The sequence below is a fragment of the Orbicella faveolata genome, unplaced genomic scaffold (genome assembly GCF_042242905.1).
Source record: "Orbicella faveolata isolate gen_17 unplaced genomic scaffold, um_ofav_v1 contig_46, whole genome shotgun sequence".
Taxonomy (NCBI): Eukaryota; Metazoa; Cnidaria; class Anthozoa; order Scleractinia; family Merulinidae; genus Orbicella; species Orbicella faveolata.
In genome coordinates this window covers 20,083,980-20,103,312 of record NW_028301576.1, presented here as the reverse complement: position 1 = coordinate 20,103,312, position 19,333 = coordinate 20,083,980, and the positions used below count along the sequence as shown (strand labels likewise).

The 19,333-nt window shown below is 37.7% G+C and overlaps 1 protein-coding gene across 1 annotated transcript; it reads right to left on the bottom strand.

The window, feature by feature from the left end:
* Positions 1-401: 401 nt before the first annotated feature.
* On the bottom strand, positions 402-19,106 carry LOC110046550 (uncharacterized). Its single transcript, XM_089278777.1, has 3 exons — positions 19,036-19,106; positions 8,468-8,548; positions 402-3,979 (listed from the first exon to the last, which is right to left on the bottom strand). Exons 2-3 carry the CDS (start codon positions 8,526-8,528, stop codon positions 3,015-3,017), a joined length of 1,026 nt encoding a protein of 341 aa, XP_089134903.1. The 5' UTR covers positions 8,529-8,548; positions 19,036-19,106; the 3' UTR covers positions 402-3,014.
* Positions 19,107-19,333: the final 227 nt, after the last annotated feature.

Sequence of the window (19,333 nt, the reverse complement as noted above, 5' to 3'; positions counted from 1 at the left end):
TGTAACAGTTGGTACCTCGAAGAAATTAGCAGCAATGCTACTTTGTAAATTCGAGGAAGAGTTCATGTAAGGGGCCAGTACAAGGACAATTACATTGCGCCAGAACTTGTTGATGGTACGGGAAAACCATCTATTAAAAGTGATATCTATGCACTGTCTTTCCTGATCAAATCTGTGTATAGACTTCTACATTTTCGAAACGTTGTTGCTGTGAAGAACGCTTTAGTAACATCGCCTGAAGAAAGACCGACAATCAAAGAATTAAAAGCGGCTTTAAGTGCTGACGATTAGAGAGGTGCGAACTTTTTTCAAATTTATGATGACAGTGATGATGACCTCTCCGGACACCGGTCAGAAATTTAGGCACCTCTTGCGCTTGAACATTAAAGAGGCAAAACAGATGAGTTCGAACGAGAACTTTATTAGCCATTTAGTACCTGTTTGGCTGAAAGTAATACATGGCAACCTTATTGATAACTTAATAGTATATGATAACTGTTACTTAACAGTACATACTGTATTTATTTTAGGGTACATGGATATATAAATGCATTGGAAAAAGCTGATATCTTGACAGACGAATATTTATTCATTCTTAGGTAAAATATACCATTGATATAGTGGTTATTTTTGTTGTTTGATAGTTACGATATAAGTAATGCTGGATGAACGAATCAGAATGAACTTAAAATAATGTTCACCATAGGCGTACGGGCACCTTCGGACTTGGGGGGGAGGGGGCGGTGACTTTCTTGCCCGAAAAATTTATGCAATGTCCGAGTGCGAGCGTGTTAAAATTGGGATGCAAACGCACTCTAATTGCATGAAAAACAAAAATGTTTACAATTCCCATATGTAATGACACTGTTATAATTTCAAAAATAGTTATATTCAAAGCTTACATAATCAATCAATCAATCAATCAATCATATTCTTTCAACAGTCTCAATCAAGTAAAATCTAAAACGTCTTGAAAGAAAAAATTCTGAAAAAAAAGTAACCAACTAGAAACTTTATTTACGAGTTCTGGAAATCACGCAAGTAGCATTATTTTGTAATGTTTTCTCTGAAGTGTCGTTGCCCGAATCATGAGCGTTTTGCCCGAAAAATCACGTAATTTCCGTAGCTGGGGGGGGGGGGGGGGGGAAGGCTGCAGCAGCCCCGCCTCCTCCAGCTCGTACGCCTACGATGTTCACACTTGTCAGTTCTGTTTCCTGAAAAAAAAAAATGCCTCGGCGTGCACGTTTATAGAGCTTAATTAACACACATAATTGACTATGGAACAACTTTCCGGTTCAAAGCTGATGTCAGCCTTAACCGCAGTTGTTATTCATAAGAAATTTTACTGAGATCGATAGATGGATAACCAGACATTCTCTTATGTGTAAAGTTCATCAGTTTTAATATTCACGCACCCTGAAAGGGCGAGGTGTTTAAATGTCGAAGCTAACAAATGCAACATTACTCATGAATATACGTTATTTGCCGGCCGGGAGGTCCGCGTAAGGAAAAACTGCCGGTAGATAAGTGTTCATTTTTTTTCTCTACGGAATTGCTTTGAAAGCAGTTCAAATATGATGTGCGCGTGCATTGAATTAGGCACTAAAATCGGTTTGCAGAATTTGTAGCGATGTATTTGTTTGAGTATTGCTGCACATAGGGTAATAACAGACAGTTCCTATAGCTCTATCTGATCCATTTTTGCAATATAAATAGTCTTAACTTTACTTACCTTACCTTACTTTATGTGTTGAATGTTCACATTTTATGTTGTTTTACGGTGTAATAAAACGCTTGAAAAGTTGCTGAGTTGAAAAGTGCGGAGCGGTCCGTACTTTATCGTGCGCGATTAGCTAATCATAATCAAGGATTTAGGATTCCGGACCGCAGCGAGAGAAGCTGGAGATAAAAAGATAGAAAGAAGTCCCAAAAGAGGAATGAGAAAAGTGCAAAAAGGAAGCCAAGAGAGCGCTGAGTAAAAAAGGAGTTGACATTCCTCTGAATTTTTATATGGTCTAGTTTTGAGAAAGGTTTAGTTAAGAAAAAAAAAAGGAATCTAGATTTAGTTGCGGTGAAAAGGGTCAAATCGACATTAACCACCTTTCAAAAATCCAATCATATATTTAATGCATAAGCTGCAAAACAAACTAAGAATGTAAACAATATTCTTTTCTATAATTGTAAGGTTTATATCATCACATCCAATGGGCACATTAGAAGTAACCGATGTTGAAGTAGTGAGATCAAAGTGTACTGAACAAAGCAAGTCTTAAGTTTCAGGGTGTCTCATGTCATCAAAGGGAACTTCACTGGACACTGTGGTGCAGTTTTGGTGCATTTCAGCATAACCAAGACGATATCGAGAGCCACTAAATAAATAATTAATCAAATAAATAAATAAATAAATAAATACAGAAACAAGATATTAAATAAATAAAATTAAATAATTAGATAATTCGTACAGCTCGAATATATATACCGCCTTTTCTTCTGGTATCTACATCTACACTACACTTAGTTAGGTCGGTAAAAATCGTGAATGTGTAATATTTTCTCGTGTGACTGTTATTAAAACCACAAGTCTTTGCTTATTATTAGCAATAACGTGCAGCGGGCCCATAAATGCTTTGTAATAGCGTTTAGGCCTAACCTGTATCCTAATTGCTGAGAAAGTAAGTACCTAAGTATGTAAGTATTTTAAGTAATGTGTAATTTTTAAGTTTTTGAAAGCTTTGTCGATTTAAGGTATAATGAAAACGCTACACGGAAAAGATAAGACTATCTTTAGCACAAAGCAAGAAGGTATTCCAGCTAATACCTTGAAATAGTCAATCATCAAACGAATAAATTAATAAAGTATGATTATACTGCTCAACTGGATGCTTCGCATGAGGCAAATAAGTATTATGTCTTTTCATTAAACACGTCTTCATAAATCACCAGTCATGCATGTCACTCAAGGATTGAATGTAAACCCATGGAAGTTACGACATCAGATTCTATAGCCCTGATGATTAATGAAATTGTGGACATGGATTTAAAATGCTACCTACTTCATATTGCTTACTTTTACCAGTGACCAATCCCCAATCTATGATGACGCCAAGCCTCTTTTTAGAAAGAAATTCGTTGGCGCAATAAAAGTAATTGCCAGCAAAGAATGTATTCATTCCGCCAGCACCACCCAAGGCTGAGGGGTGGCCTCCCATGAGGACGTAGTTCTTGGGTCTACTGATAATGCTTGGTACGAGTGTTATGTCAGTCTTACTGGCCCGACTGGGATTAAAACATTCAATGAATGAGTCAAACTTTCTGCGAACAGTGAAATCTTGGGCAACTTTTCCCCAGAGAATCCAAACAGTTGGTTCGGGAAGGTGGTCGCTAATGTATTCTATGAGCAATTTTGTAAATGGACACCAATAACCTAAATGAGATACCTGTTGTGTTTTAATTTTTCCCTTTGGATCTTGATATGTAATTAGTCCAATCGTCAGTGCCGAATTCAGGAGCAGAACACCTTGATTCTCCCAGTTACTTAGATCGCCGTTATTCAGATTTACGCTCCACCCCTCTAAGGCGACCTCTAGCAAGACGTTCATTGCTGATCCAACGGTGCGCGGATTTTCAACACTAAATGCCCTGCCTGTAGCTTTGCCCTCTTGTGGAGTCGGATCCTGACCCAAAATAACCACTTTGACGTTCTCCGGACGGACCCTATTGAAGGCCTCAAACATGAGTTGCATTGGTGGCTCGATGTGATACTTTATGAATGTTCCTTCAATCTCTTGATTTGCTTGTCTTATTATATTTGCTGATTTGATAGCTTGCATAACTTTATCGTTCCAAAAAAAATTTTGCCAGGGTTCTGGAGCACAGTATTTTACAAAATCTTCGAGATTGTCGTTCTCATATTTCGCGCCATTGCAGTTATATTGCTCTTTCTGGCTTTCTTTCTGTCCCAGCATACTTGTCGAACAATCTACAAAGGAATACGTCAATTGCTTCAGTAACATTTTTCCTGCAGTCTTTACGGTTGAATTGGAATCAAATTTGCATAGACTTTACCTTAAATAAATTGAGCAAGCGAGGACGCTACCTTCGTGGATGCCACGGTCAAACGTAAAACTACAATGCCATGCACTTCCGGTCTTAATGACCAAACTGCGAAACTATATACCAGCCTCGTCATGACGTTGAAACATTTCAATTTTCACACAATTTGCCCCTCCCCACCCTTATGTAATGTTGATAAAATAAAAAAAGAACACTTAAAAGGACACCTGTGCCTTTCTCCAATTTCCAGCATTTAAAGGTGTAAGGTAAGTTTGGAGATGTTTTTACTACGTGTAGTTGCTATGATCGAAATTTTAAACATTTTCATCTCTTTTAACTATAAACGCGATGATGCTTGTATCTGCTCAATGCAGTTTCTGCAGAGAAACCTCCTGTTTTCACTAACTGCCTAATATGTCCTTTAATTTTTGCCATGGAGGGTGTGGTTTTTGGCCTCGCTCCCTGGATAGGCACCAAGAAGGAGGTTGATCCCCAATATAAGCTTAAGGTGATTCCTCAGAAATAAAGATTGTCGAGTAATTTTTAAGTTATTTTTTTGTAAAAAAATACCTCATAGTCGGCGCGTCGGGTATGTTATGGACGGGTCAATGGATGAGTGAGTGAGTGAGTGAGTGAGTGAGTGAGTGAGTGAGTGAGTGAGTGAGTGAGTGAGTGAGAGATGTATGTATGTCACACCAATCAGATTGGATCTACTATATACAGCCAATCAAATTTCTTGTTGTAAAGGTAAATGTATGTGAGAAGATTTGATCCCGATAGAGTTCAGAACGGCCATATGTATTCTTCTATAAAAGAGGAAGAAGTATTCATATATTGGGTTTACTTCGACATTTTCTGTGGGTTAGGCTGAGGATTTTAGTTATGAACGAGATGAGCCTCGAGGTTTGAAACAGTTCGTGAGTTAGTAGTATGCAAATAAAACGAGATATAATCATTTTTAGTTACAAAGGTAACTTGATACTTTTGTTTTTCACAAGGAGTATAAATTCAATTAGAGGTCCCGAATCGTTGCTTCAAGTTCTTAGGACATGTTTTAGAGGAGACTACACTATTTAGATTTGAAACAGTTCTAACGTTTACGATAGTAGGTGCGGGTAACGATTGTTTTGTTCTTGTTGCATGCAAATATAGCGAGATATTTTTATTTTTTAGTTACAAAGTGTAATTTGACACTCTTGTTTTTCACAAGGGAGTGAATTCAATTAGAGCCGAGGAATCGTCACCACTCTTTCCCACGAGATGTTTGCTATCTTTAGTAACAAACGGTAACTTAACACTTTTTTTTTTATATGGGAGTAAATTCAATTAGAGCTGACAAGTTATCGGCTATTGTTTCCAGGATATTAAACAAAAAAGAAGCTTTCATTTCTGGACGGTTTTTACGTCTCTGCAGTAGCAGTTTAATAGTTTTATTTGATGACATTCATTTCAGTCCGATATTTTTAAAGGCAAAAAAGTATGAAACCTATTCAAATGTTCTTTGAAGACTGCGTGGCACCAAGTTAAAGTGCAATTTAATTAAATTAGATTTTCAACGCGTCAGAGAGGTTTTTTTCTCTTTCTTTCTATTTTCGGTGAAGTTGTGTTTTGTTGTGTAAAAAGGGTAAACTTAAGACTCGTATTAAAAGCGAAAAAGTCTCTTAATTAACTCGAGTATTTTTGAGCAAAAATTCTTCTTGGGGGTTGGAAGGGTTATGTGATCGGTGAGTGAGGGAGTTATGCATGTGCGCGTGTCACACCGATCACAGTGCAGGTTGTATCAAAGAACGAATCAACTTGCCTCTTAGAAAATAAGATGGTATCTACATTAATCTGGAGACGTGTCAGATTACTGTAGTTTGTTCAGTGAAACACTTTATGGCTTACTATTTAGCTATCTTACCATGACCGATGTAACATCGCATGTACATCATAAATTCCCAGTTTCTTTCTCGCTGTACATCGCAACCGAAAAAGCTTGTCAAATTAACCAAATCATTACTGTAAACAGCTCCATGAATGCTCCTATCTCCGACACTTCACCCAAAAAATAACTCTTGCACGCCTTGCGTGCCTATGTTTTTGAAACTTTCTCTAAATGTTCCCTATCAAGTACTGCTTCGAAAAATACAATAAAAAGGATAGGTCACCCACCATAAAAGCAATCAAAAAGAGATATGATAGACCAATCTGACCCCATTTACGCCTAACACGCGCGTTATTTCATCGGTTCACATTTCATTTTGCGGTCACTGGAAGCGAAGTGTTTTATACTTGAAAATAAAAACTTGAAGGGTAGAGAGGATCCAGCAAACGGATTAATGTAATACATATTTTACAGAAAATTCATACACGACGTCGGTATCGACTTCAAATGTTTCTCGAGTCGTTGTTTTCAAAGTCATAGTTTACATCATCGAGTACTGGTTTTGTGTACGATTTTGGCTATACCTCATATTTCTTTTCAAACATTTTTTTCATAGTTTAATTTAAAGAGGATAATATACAAACTAAGATTATGCAATAAAAACTAAAGGTCACCGTGCTCGTTTGAGGGAAAACGAGCTTTTATTTCTCTGTCGGGCTTAGCGATCATTTTTTGGATGTTGTGTATGTACACGCACTGGTGAGCGCGTGCTAATGACCCGAAAACCGTGTCCAGTATTGATACGCGATGTAAAGCCCCGGCCAAACGATCGCAATATTTTAGCGCAACATATCGCAACATTGTTGGGCGCAACCTGTTGCGCGCATTTGGCCACCCTGTTGCGACGTGTTGCGACATGTTGGGTGTTGTTGGCTCAAATTTAAAACTGGTTAAATTTTTCATGCCACATTTGTAGATGCTCCATGATGTTGTACTTGTTTGGCCAGGTTCGTGCAACAATGTTGCGCCCGGGCATGCACACTAGTTCGATTTTCAATACCCAACATGTCGCAACACGTCGCAACAGGGTGGCGAAACGCACGCAACATGTTGCGCCCAACAATGTTGTGATATGTTGCGTCGAAATGTTGCGATCGTTTGGCCGGAGCTTGCAAAAATGATCGCAACATTTCAGCGCAACATTTCGCAACATTTCAGCGCAACACATATCGCAATGTTGTTGGGCGCTACATGTTGAGCGCGTTTGGTCACCCTGTAGGGACGTGTTGCGAAGTGTTGCGACATGCTGGGTGTTGTTGGCTCAAATTTAAAACTGGTCAAATTTTCATGCAACATTTGTGGATGTTGCATGATGTTGTAGTCGTTTGGCTAGGTTCGTGCAACAATGTTGCGCCCAGGCATGTGCACTTGTTCAATTTTCAATTCCCAAGATGTCGCAACACGTCGCAACAGGGTGACCAAACGCGCGCAACATGTTGCGCCCAACAAGGTTGTGATATGTTACGTTCAAATGTTGCGATCGTTTGGCCGGAGCTTGCAAATGTTGGGCCAACAATGTTGCGATATGTTGTGTTGAGATGTTGCGATCGTTTGGCCGGGGCTTAAAAGTCCCCTTAATAACCGTTATTACAGTTTGCAGCTGTTTGACATACAAACGAGGTGAAGGGGTCAATTCTGCTTTGTATTGACCCTTTCGCCTCGTTTGTATGCCTTTCAAGCAGAAGAATATTGGACCGCAGGCTCAACTGTAATTACAGCTGTTTCTAAAGTAATACCTTTAAAATAATAGCTGTAATTGCAGTTGAATCTGTTTGAAAAGGCATGTGAACGAAGCGAAAGGGTCAAGACAAAGAAAAATGGACCCTTTCGCCTTGTTTGAATGTCAAACCGCTTATAATTGCAGTAACAGCTATTTCATCGTGCACAAAAACATCTATGCTACGCACATAGAAACATAACTCGCGAAAGAACTGGGAAACATGTCTAAAAATAACTTGAGAGGGAATATCCCTTGAATGGAGACTATATGGGGGATTTAAAACTCTCCTGCGTTCCTCTCTTGCGGTAACATAACAAACTTCAAAACCCGGCGCTGTCGTCCCACATCAAAGCTGAACAAATCTAGTGCTGAAGCTGACCAGTAAAGGTTACAATGTACCTCCAGAGTGAAAAAATGTTCAATTTTCGTTTTTCTTCGTAACTGAAAACTCTCAACTGTGAGCTATCAGACAAAAACAGTTTGAAGAGTTACACTCAAAGGCAATTTGTCTAAATTCAGTCAAATTTGGTCATTTGAAAAAAATGATTTTAAAGTGGAAAACCGTTTACGAAATGAAAATTTTAACATTTATCGTGTTTTTTTGGTAGAATCTAACATATTTTGTCAGCTTACTGTGTGTCAATGGACCCATATGCCTTACTCTTATGGTAGATGAAATGCTTTCAAGTCAGTTATAGAACTCGTTATTCCTGTTCCCTTTATCATGTTATTTTTTAAAGATATCAGGCATGTAACTGTACACATACCCATGTAGTTAGCAATCAAGGCCAAATGTAGCACTGCAGCAACCAAACTTGTCCGAGCCATGATAACGACGGTTTGATACTCTGTGAAGAAGAATTATCAGGTTTTATTGAGAAAGTCTTCCGGGAATGAAATATTGCAAATGTTGCATATGGCAACTTTTTCGATTTCATTCGTAGAAATATCCATTTATAATTACTGAAGAGTCTAAAGACGGATCTAAGACCTATTAGGAGGTTCCTAAGTTGATATTCGGTACTAAAATCTGCACCAGCAACAATCGAAATGCGTTTTGAGAGACCCGCTGCTTAAAGTGTCAGTAGGTGAAAAATTTAACCTTACGGAACACGCCATAACGTGATAAGAAATAACGAGCGGTGAAGATATAAACTGCACGATAAGTTCTTTACGTTTTGTTTCGCTAAATAACGTTTGAAGGAAGTTCAAACTATCTAATTTGAAATGCAAGAAATAGCTGGTACTTGTGGGTTCTTTATAGCCGGGAAGCCAAGGGTTACTGATTCAGAACTAAGAGCCCATTAGTAACTTTTAATATCTTCTCCAAAATCGACCGGCAAAATATGTTTCCAGTAGTGTTATGGCTGCATACGCATCTTTCATTCTTTCATTAATCAATTGCTACTGTTGGACTGTTACCATGGAATTCATATACTTGAGCCGAGTATTACGTCCACTGAACATAAAGGGCCAAACCCACACACGACCGCTCCTATGTAGCTTTGATAAGCTCAGTTTGTAGAACATTGCACCAGTAAGGCAAAGGTCGTGGGTTCGAATCCCGTTCAGAGCCTGAAATTTTTTCTGGTCATTTCTCCAGTAGTGTTATGGCTGCATTCGCATCTTTCTTTCTTTCATTATTTAATTGCTACTGTTGGACATCTATTACTATGTTCGCGGAATCGTCATTTTTATGTCAATAGGTTTTAACGTAATTAGGTTCCTCGCTCAATATCGCACTTTAATTGGTAATCTAGTCCAAGTAACAGAACAAATATAAATCTATTTTTTGTTCAGTAAAATGATTTTAAAGAAACCAGAAGGCCAAAAGCCTATTAACAAGAAATCACTGTCTTTTCTTGTGGTCTTATTTAGATATAAACTCAGTAGTAAGTAAATACATTGAAGACTAAAAGCCTCTCCCGATTTCAATTCTCACCGCGCCATGTTTCAAGATATCAATTGATACTATGAAGACTCTAACAGGGATTAGCCGTAATCATTTGTAATGAGGTTAAAACGCGAATTTTGTGTAACACTGACTTGCTTCTGCAACCTGCTAACAGCAATATGGTAAGTTGACACTTGAAGCTGAAAACTTTTTCCCCATTGGAATCTTTTGAAAACACCTTTTTCCATGTTCTTTATTTCTAGTCTTTTAATATCATTATTACAGATCGATCGCACAGCTCGCTACCAAAGTCACCGTAAGCATAAGGAACAATCGTATTTAAGCATTATTACTTTTCCTTGTCTATTCATATTTTGCCATTTTCCGCATGACGATTGTGTTCATTCTTGCCTCGAACCTTCCATAGAGGTCGCTTCTCTGGTCGTTTTTATGAGAATAACATTCGAAGTATAATTTCGTCGTTTGCATTATCAGATTTAGCTTTGAATATTCGCTCAAACCTTGGATGTTACGGGGGGGGGGGGGGGCACTGCCATATATGGGCTATGTAGATATGTGCCGCTGTGAAGGGTATGGTTTTCAAGCAGTTTGCTCTAGGATAGGGTATATAAATCAGAGCGTTTGGGTCTAGAATAGGGTATCATTTTTCCCAAAACTGACTAGTTGGTTGAAGATTTTATCTAGACAAAGGAAACCAGGAATTGCCACTCAAAAATATAAAAAAAATCAAATCGGCAAGTTTAAATTTACGCAAATCAGCCTCAATAGTACTTGTGTCGATAGATGGGGGGATTTGGAGAGTTTACTCTATATAGGGTAGCAAAATTTAGCTGAACTAGCTCTGGTATAGGTTAAGGGTTCCAGGGTCCCAGCGGCACATCCCCACCCAGAAATTCCCAAAGTACCCCCTCCCCCCACCCCCGGGGATATTACCTTTCACCTTATCATAAGTTATTTTGGGAATCACTTTCCTTTATTGAAATTTTTCTTATTGCAATTACAGCGATCGTACTTAACATGTTGGTTATTTTCAAAACATTTTGAAAAAGCCAAAAGCAGCTATTTCGCCGGAAAACTATCTATTGACTTAAGTATTGTTCTTGTCGTTTCTCATAGAGCAAAACGCCCACCTTAAAATAACAGATTGTTCTTTTTACTCCCGAAAGTGTTGTGGTATTAAGTTTTAGTAATAACTGCCGTTTTAGGTAATTTACCGGTGCTAAATTACTTTTAAAAGTAAAAGAGTTCCGCGGTTGTCGTATTTCTAAAAGTGTTACATTTTGTCAGTAGTTAAAATATCCGAGCAGGACAAATATCCGTGCATATTTTCTCCGCAAATGGAGGCTATTGTGTTTATTTTTCTTCAAATCTTTTTCGCAACGCGCGCAGTTTTGAAAATTGGGGAATATTCTCGGATATTCCCAGACCAATCGCTATTACTGACCAAGTCGTGTAACGCTCACTTCTTTTACAAGAGCTCCACATTACTCCACACTAAGTTTCACATATGTTGATGATTAACAGCTTTTCCATAACACAGCAAAACACTAGGTGGATATATTTGGATATAGCAGCGTTTCAGGGCTTCAAAGTTTCCCTCCTCTTACCACACGCTTGCGAGGATATCGCCAGCCTGAGAGTCTGTCTCGACCGAAAAAAAAAAAAAAAAAAATAGTAATTGCAAGTTTGAGTTTCCCCTGAATTGTAAGCAACGCTTGTTTTATCAAGGCCCAATCAGTGACAACAAGAAGATCTTTAAGATCCTATAACCGCGCTTTCAAAATTTAACTGTTTTCTTAGCTCTACAGTCGCAATGCAGGGCAGATTCCAAAGCAGTCTTTGATGATTCATTGATTACTGTAGACACATCACTTGATCAGCACAAACTGTATCATTGCACCACCAGTCGTAGTCGTTGTGAAATCTCCGATGACCTAATCGTCTTAATCTGGAATTTTCATCGGGATATGTATGGGCATGAAGACACAAACACTATTAACAACGGCTTTCTTTCTTAAAAGTCACGATTAAATTTAATTGTTTTTTACCTTGAGTAAAGGGCTAGTAAAGAAGTCACACGAGTCACATAATTCAAGAATTGCGTTATCCACGGCTATCTTTAGTACGGTGGTTATTTCCCTACCAATGACGTAATCCTTGCACGTTCTGACAAGTTCTTTGCTTGGTTTGCAAATATTTAATTTTCCTTCCAATCTATGAACTCGCTGCCATAAAACAGCCAAAGAATTTACTTCATTTGCTTAAAAGTACAAGAAATACTCGCAAACTTGCAAATAAATTAATGACAGTCGCTTCTGGCGAAATAAACTTGCAAAGTAAACACGATCTTATTTGTCACGTAGCGAAAGTGAAAGCTGCAACGTCAGCGCATTCCATGGCTGACGTAATACCTTTTTTCAGCGTATTTATTATTCCCTTTGAATCCAACGCTTGGATAAAACCAAAAGAAAATATATTTTACCCACAACAAAGAAAACAATATCCGTAAAATTGTCCGTGTATTAATGTTTTAACAGCTTCTGGCGAAAAACCATCACACGTTGCGTGACTCAGAATTTGGTCGAGAGGGAGCCTTGGTCTGGTCACCGACAAAAAAAAAAACAAGAAGATCTGTTAGATCTTATAACCGCGCTTTTAAAATTTAACTGTTTTCTTAGTACTACAGTCGCAACGCAGTGCATATTCCAAAGCAATCTTTGATGATTCATTGATTACTGTAGACATCACAGCACTTAATCAACACAAACTCTATTATCGCACCATCAGTCGTAGCCGTTGTGACATCTCCGATGACGTAATAGTCTTAATCTGGAACTTTCTTCGGGATATGTATGGTCATGAAGATACGAACACTATTACAAACCGCTTTCTTTCTTTAAAGTCACGATTAAATTTAATTGTTTTTTTCCCTTGAGTTAAGGGTTAGCAAAGAAGTCACACGAGTCACATAATTCAAGAATTGCGTTATCTACGGCTATCTTTACTACGGTGGTTATTTCCCTATCAATGACGTAATCTTTGCACGTTCTGACAAGTTCTTTGCTTGGCTTGCAAATATTCAATTTTCCTTCCGATCCGATCACACCAGCCACATAATTCAAGAATTGCGTTATCCACGGCTATCTTTAGTACGGTGGTTATTTCCCTACCAATGACGTAATCCTTGCACGTTCTGAAACGTTCTTTGCTTGGCTTGCAAATATTTAATTTTCCTTCTGATCACCGAACTCGCTGCGATGAAACAGTGAAAGAATTTACTTCATTTGCCTAAAACCACAAGAAATACTCGCAAACTTGCAAATAAATCGATGAACGTCGCTTCTGCCGAAATAAACTTGCAAAGTAAACACGATCTTATTTGTCACGTAGCAAAAGTCAAAGCTGCAACGTCAGCGCATTCCATGGCTGACGTAATACCTCTTTTTAGCGTATTTATTATTCCCTTTGAATCCAACGCTTCGATAAAACCAAAAGAAAATATATTTTACCCACAACAAAGGAAACAAAGGGAATAATAAATACGCTAAAAAGAGGTATTACGTCAGCCATGGAATGCGCTGACGTTGCAGCTTTGACTTTTGCTACGTGACTCGGAATTTGGCCGAGCGGAGGTCTGCGTCTGGTCACCGACAAAAAAAAAAAACAAGAAGATCTGTTAGATCTTATAACCGCGCTTTTAAAATTTAACTGTTTTCTTAGCACTACAGTCGCAACGCAGTGCACGTTCCAAAGCAATCCTTGATGATTCATTGATTACTGTAGACATCACAGCACTTGATCAACGCAAACTGTATTATTGCACCATCGGTCCTAACCGGTGTGAATTCTCCGATGACGTAATAGTCTTAATCTGGAACTTTCTTCGGGATATGTATGGGCATGAAGATACGAACACTATTAACAACAGCTTTCTTTCTTAAAAGTCACGATTAAATTAAATTGTTTTTTCCCTTGAGTAAAGGGCTAGCAAAGAAGTCACACAAGTCACATAATTGAAGAATTGCGTTATCCACGGCTATCTTTAGTACGGTGGTTATTTCTCTACCAATGACATAATCCTTGCACGTTCTGACAAGTTCTTTGCTTGCCTTGCAAATATTTAATTTTCCTTCCGATCTATGAACTCGCTGCGATGAAACAGTCAAAGAATTTACTTCATTTGCCTAAAACCACAAGAAATACTCACAAAATTACAAATAAATTAATGACTGTCGCTTCTGCCGAAATAAACTTGCAAAGTAAACACGATCTCATTTGTCACGTAGCGAAAGTGAAAGCTGCAACGTCAGCGCATTCCATGGCTGACGTAATACCTTTTTTCAACGTATTTATTATTCCCTTTAAATCCAACGCTTTGATAAAACGAAGAGAAAATATATTTTACCCACAAAAAAGAAAACAATATCCGTAAAATTGTCTGTGTATTTATGTTTTAACAGCTTCTGGCGGAAAAACATCACACGTTGCGTGACTCAAAGTTTGGCCGAGCGGAGGTCTGCGTCTGGTCACCGACAAAAAAAAACAAGATCTGTTAGATCTTATAACCGCGCTTTTAAAATTTAACTGTTTTCTTAGCACTACAGTCGCAACGCAGTGTACATTCCAAAGCAATCCTTGATGATTCATTGATTATTGTAGACACCACATTACTTGATCAACACAAACTGTATTATTGCACCATCAGTCGTAACCGGTGTGAAATCTCCGATGACGTAATAGTCTTAATCTGGAACTTTCTTCGGGATATGTATGGGCATGACGATACGAACACTATTAACAACAGCTTTCTTTCTTAAAAATCACGATTAAATTAAATTGTTTTTTCCCTTGAGTAAAGGGCTAGCAAAGAAGTCACACAAGTCACATAATTCAAGAATTGCGTTATCCACGGCTATCTTTAGTACGGTGGTTATTTCCCTACCAATGACGTAATCCTTGCACGTTCTGACAAGTTCGTTGCTTGGCTTGCAAATATTTAATTTTCCTTCCGATCTATGAACTCGCTGCGATGAAACAGTCAAAGGATTTACTTCATTTGCGTAAAACCACAAGAAATACTCACAAAATTACAAATAAATTAATGACCGTCGCTTCTGCCGAAATAAACTTGCAAAGTAAACACGATCGTACGAGCGAAAGTGAAAGCTGCAACTCAGCGCATTCCATGGCTGACGTAATACCTTTTTTCAACGTATTTATTATTCCCTTTAAATCCAACGCTTTGATAAAACGAAAAGAAAATATATTTTACCCACAAAAAAGAAAACAATATCCGTAAAATTGTCCGTGTATTTATGTTTTAACAGCTTCTGGCGGAAATACATCACACGTTGCGTGACTCAAAGTTTGGCCGAGCGGAGGTCTGCGTCTGGTCACCGACAAAAAAAAAATAATAAACCACGGGTAAACCTAGAACCGCGCTCGGCCCATGGCCGCGCGGTTAATAATAATAAACCACGGGTAAACCATGAACCGCGCTCAGCCCATGGCCGCGCGGTTAATAAACCACGGGTAAACCTAGAACCGCGCTCGGCCCATGGCCGCGCGGTTAAAAAAGTTTATGTCTGTAGACGCTGCTCAGTTTTGTTCGTGAAAAATCCAATAAATTGTCGGTTGTTGATGAATAAGAGCGCCCGCCGATGCGTGTTTTGTACAGACAGTAAAACATGACAAATTGGACTCCCGCACTTTCGTGTGAAAACGTAGATCGAACTCATATAATATCAGTCTAGTTTTTAAATATGTTTAAGGTTGATAAATGTTTGAGAACAAATTAAAAGCTTAGCTGAAAATATGTGAATACAGCGGAAATAATCAGCAAAGTTACGATGACGATTTCTTTAATCAACTCGAATAACGATTTCGATTTCGTTGGTCGCGTTATCAAAACTCCTTGCCTATGTTATTTTCGCAGTGTAAAATTTCAGCATGTTAAAGAACACACATGATGTTAGTAGCCTTTTGGCGTTGGTGAAAATTGTTCCAGCATCTCAGCACAAAAGAAAACGAAAGAAATCTTTGTCAAGATTTGTTGACAATTGAAAACACCGACTCGGATTTGAAAGTGCTCGCGCTGCACTATGCAAATGAGCTACTTAATGTACGCGTCAGACTTTCCTTTCAAAAACTTTTTCAAACTCGCCAAACAAACAGAAACAATAAGAAATTATCAGGGTTTGTTTATGACTAAGCATTGTTTGGAAAATTCACAAATTATCTTGATACCAGTGTAAAGTTTTCTTACATAACTTTTCTTTACAGAACAAACGCAAAATCTTACTCGTACAAGTAGCGCGAGCAGATATTCATTCATAGCGCAAAATTCTTGTTTTCGACCCTGAAAACTCACCTTTTCCATTAGCTCAGAGCGTAAAACTACATATAAGAACCCCGGTTCTTATTTCCTGCCTTATTCCCTGCCATCTGCAAGAGAATCTCGCAACTCTCATCATTTGATCATGCAACGTGACAACATCCACGCGAGAGCCCCCGACATGTGCGTGGATCCGTGCGGATATATGACGTCAGGATGGCGCAATTTGTTTTAAAAATAGAAAAATTATCCCATATCATAGGTGCGCGTGGATCCCAAGACTTACGGTCTCCGTCCCCGATTATGGCTCCTGGTTCTTGGGCATAAATATGTTTTGGGCCCTTCTCAGAGCTCCTTTTAGCCCGAACCGCTAGGTTCGGGCTAAAAGGAGCTCTGAGTCGGGCCCAAAACATATCTAGGCCTGCTAACATAAACTCTATGGTTTTATTTATGCCATATTAGAAAAATTTATTCCCCCTTACGTTCAAGCCGTCAACATATAATTCATCTGGTGTCTCACAATTCGATCGATAATTTCCTTGACCTATTTTCTAATCTCGAGAGTTGAGGAATTTGTTTTATCGATTAGAAAAGCGATGCAAAAGGCAATTTTAACAGAGAATGTATCACTATGAAGATGAAAGTGTGCCGTGGAAATGAATGTACAACAATTTACTCTACCGAAAACAAATAACTGAGTATTTCGTTAAGTTAAAGACAGAATCACAATCCCTTAACTGACTTTGTTAGCACATAGAATAGTTCCCAAAGCTAAATTATCAAAGTGAGGTGTGAAATAGATCATTTTCGACTGGGTGGCTTGTTGCACCATTTCAGACCACGTGATGATATTCTTGAGAATTCCAGATTTCAAATTTTCAAATAATCGTGTGCATATGAATAATATTTAATTTTTAGAGGGATGAAAGAACAATTCTCTGGAGAATATCACGTGGTCTGTAATGGGAAAACAAACCGCCCAATCGAAAAAGGTCCATTGGTTCAAAAAAAAAAAAAAAGATTTTGAAAAGCTAATTCTGTAGAAACAAACAATTTGCAAGATAACCTTTATGTCGGGAGAGAGAAAACAAGGACTGTTCATCTCTATATGAATTGGAAGTTGTCAAGAGAAGACTAGTGGAAGATCTGCTGTATCTTTCCTAAAAGGACAAGATAACGTTTAAAGTAGGTGCATGACATCTCATTGAAGCAGCAGATACAATGGTTAACAAAGAGTTTACTCGTTTACTCGGAACTAAAATCTTCACCGAAAACAATCGATATACGTTTGGAGAGATCCGCTGTTCAAAGTACCTTACATAACGCGCCATAATTTAGAAACGAAACAACGAGCGGTGAAGATATAAATTTTACTGCAAATTCTTTACATTTTGCTTCGTTGCGTAAAATATGGAGAAAGTTTAAATTATCTGATTTAATAATAAAATGTAAGAAATGACTGGTACTTGTGGGTTCTTCATAGAGAAGACACGGTTTCTGATTCAGAACTTAAAACCCGTTAGTAACTTGATAGTCGGCATTGATATCTTCTCCAAAATCTATCGGCCAAAATGTATTTGAAAAATGTTCACTTTTTTGTCAATCGGTTATAACGTCGCTCCATATCGCACTGTAATTGGTGATAACACAAATCTAAATATGATTTTGATTTCCGCCAAAAATTATTTTAAAGAACCAGAAGGCCAAATGCTTATCAATAATAAATTACGGTTTTGCTTGTGGCCTTATTTATCCAAACCCATTAGTAAGTTAATACACTGAAGATTAAAAGCCTAGCTGGAATTCTATACAAATTTTTAAAAATTATAACTTGTTCCTCTCACCGCGCTATATTTCAAAACTATTATTGATACCTTGAAGAGAAAAACATTTATATTACCTATGATTACTTTAACGTAGAATCATTTCAAATGAAGGTTAAATTTTGTCATCTAAAATTGAAGACGCAAATTCTTATATGAAGTTTGTTTGCTTGTTCAACCTGCCAACAGCTAAAGTAAATTGATACTCAATGGGGAAAACCTCTTACCAAAATCGAATCTTTTGTAAAAATTTCTTACCTCATCTTCTTTATTTCTAGTTTTTAATATCATTGGTAGAGTTCTTCGTAAATCGTCACTGAAAGAGTTCATGCTCAGTTCAGCGACGAGAAGAAGGGAAAATCTATTAGCTGTATAACGAATCAGTTTGGGCCCACAGCAATGCAGCTTTCTACACACACGCTTATAATTTGGCTCGTAACAACAATGATGCTTGACACAATGATCATTAATAACATCCCTAGTTTTTAATATCATAGGAAGAGTTCCTCATAATACGCCAGGAAAATAATTCACGTTGCAGCAACGGGAAAAGGACAAAATCTATTAGCTCTATAACGACGTTCTCTAAACTGAATCAGTTTGGACCCACAACAATTTAGCTTTTTACACACAAGCTCTTTTGGCTCGTAACAACAATGATGCTTGACACGATGATCATTAATAAGTTGATACTCGACACTTATTTCTTGCGAAACACAATATCTATTTGTAGAAGCGCTATATTAATTTCAGATTAATAGAGAACTTCTTCTTTTCACTGAGCCTTACGTTCAAGCCATCTCCATATGATTGGTTTGGTATCTTACAATTTGATCGATAATTTTCTGGAACTATTTTTTGACCACAAAAATTGACGAATTGAGTAGTTCGTTAATGTGGTCTACGCTACAAATAATTTCTTCACGTTTTTTAATTAATAACTGGTATGGCTGGGTAACACATCGATTAGAAGAACGATGCTAAGGTCAGTTTTAACCTAGAGTGTATGAACAATAAAAAAATAGAAATAAAAAATAAATGGAAATGAAGGTATAAAAATTGGTCGCAGACTGAAAACATTAACTAAGTATTTGGTTGTTAAGTTAAAGACGTAATCAAAATCCTTTAACTGACTTGCTTAGCTCATGGAATAATTTCCAAAGCTAACTTAACAAATAACTATTAAAATACGACTTAAATTAAAAAAAAATGTTTTGAAAAGCTAATTTTGTGGAGACAAATTATTTGCAAGATCAAGATTACCTGTGTGCTGAGGGAGACAAAACAAGGATTGCTGATCTCTATATGAATTGGAGGTCGTCAAGAGAAGACTAGTGAATGATCTCTTGTATCTTTCCTTAGAAAACAAGTTAACGTGTCAAGTGGGTGCATGACGTCATTGCAGTAACATGAACTAATGATCTCATTGAAGCAGCAGATACAATGGTTAACTGGTGAAAACTTCAACCTTACACAACGCCATAATTTTAAAACGAAATAACGAGCGGCGAAGATATAAACTGCACTGTAAATTCCTTACAATTGGTTTTGCTAAGTAAAG

What these genes read in the sequence shown, in the direction of transcription:
- LOC110046550 (XM_089278777.1), bottom strand. Translation starts at nt 8,528, where the DNA reads ATGGCTCGGACAAGTTTGGTTGCTGCAGTGCTACATTTGGCCTTGATT. An exon ending in CTTGATTGCTAACTACATGG is followed by an intron (nt 3,980 to 8,467) that starts GTATGTGTACAG and finishes ATTCCTTTGTAG; the next exon opens with ATTGTTCGACAAGTATGCTG.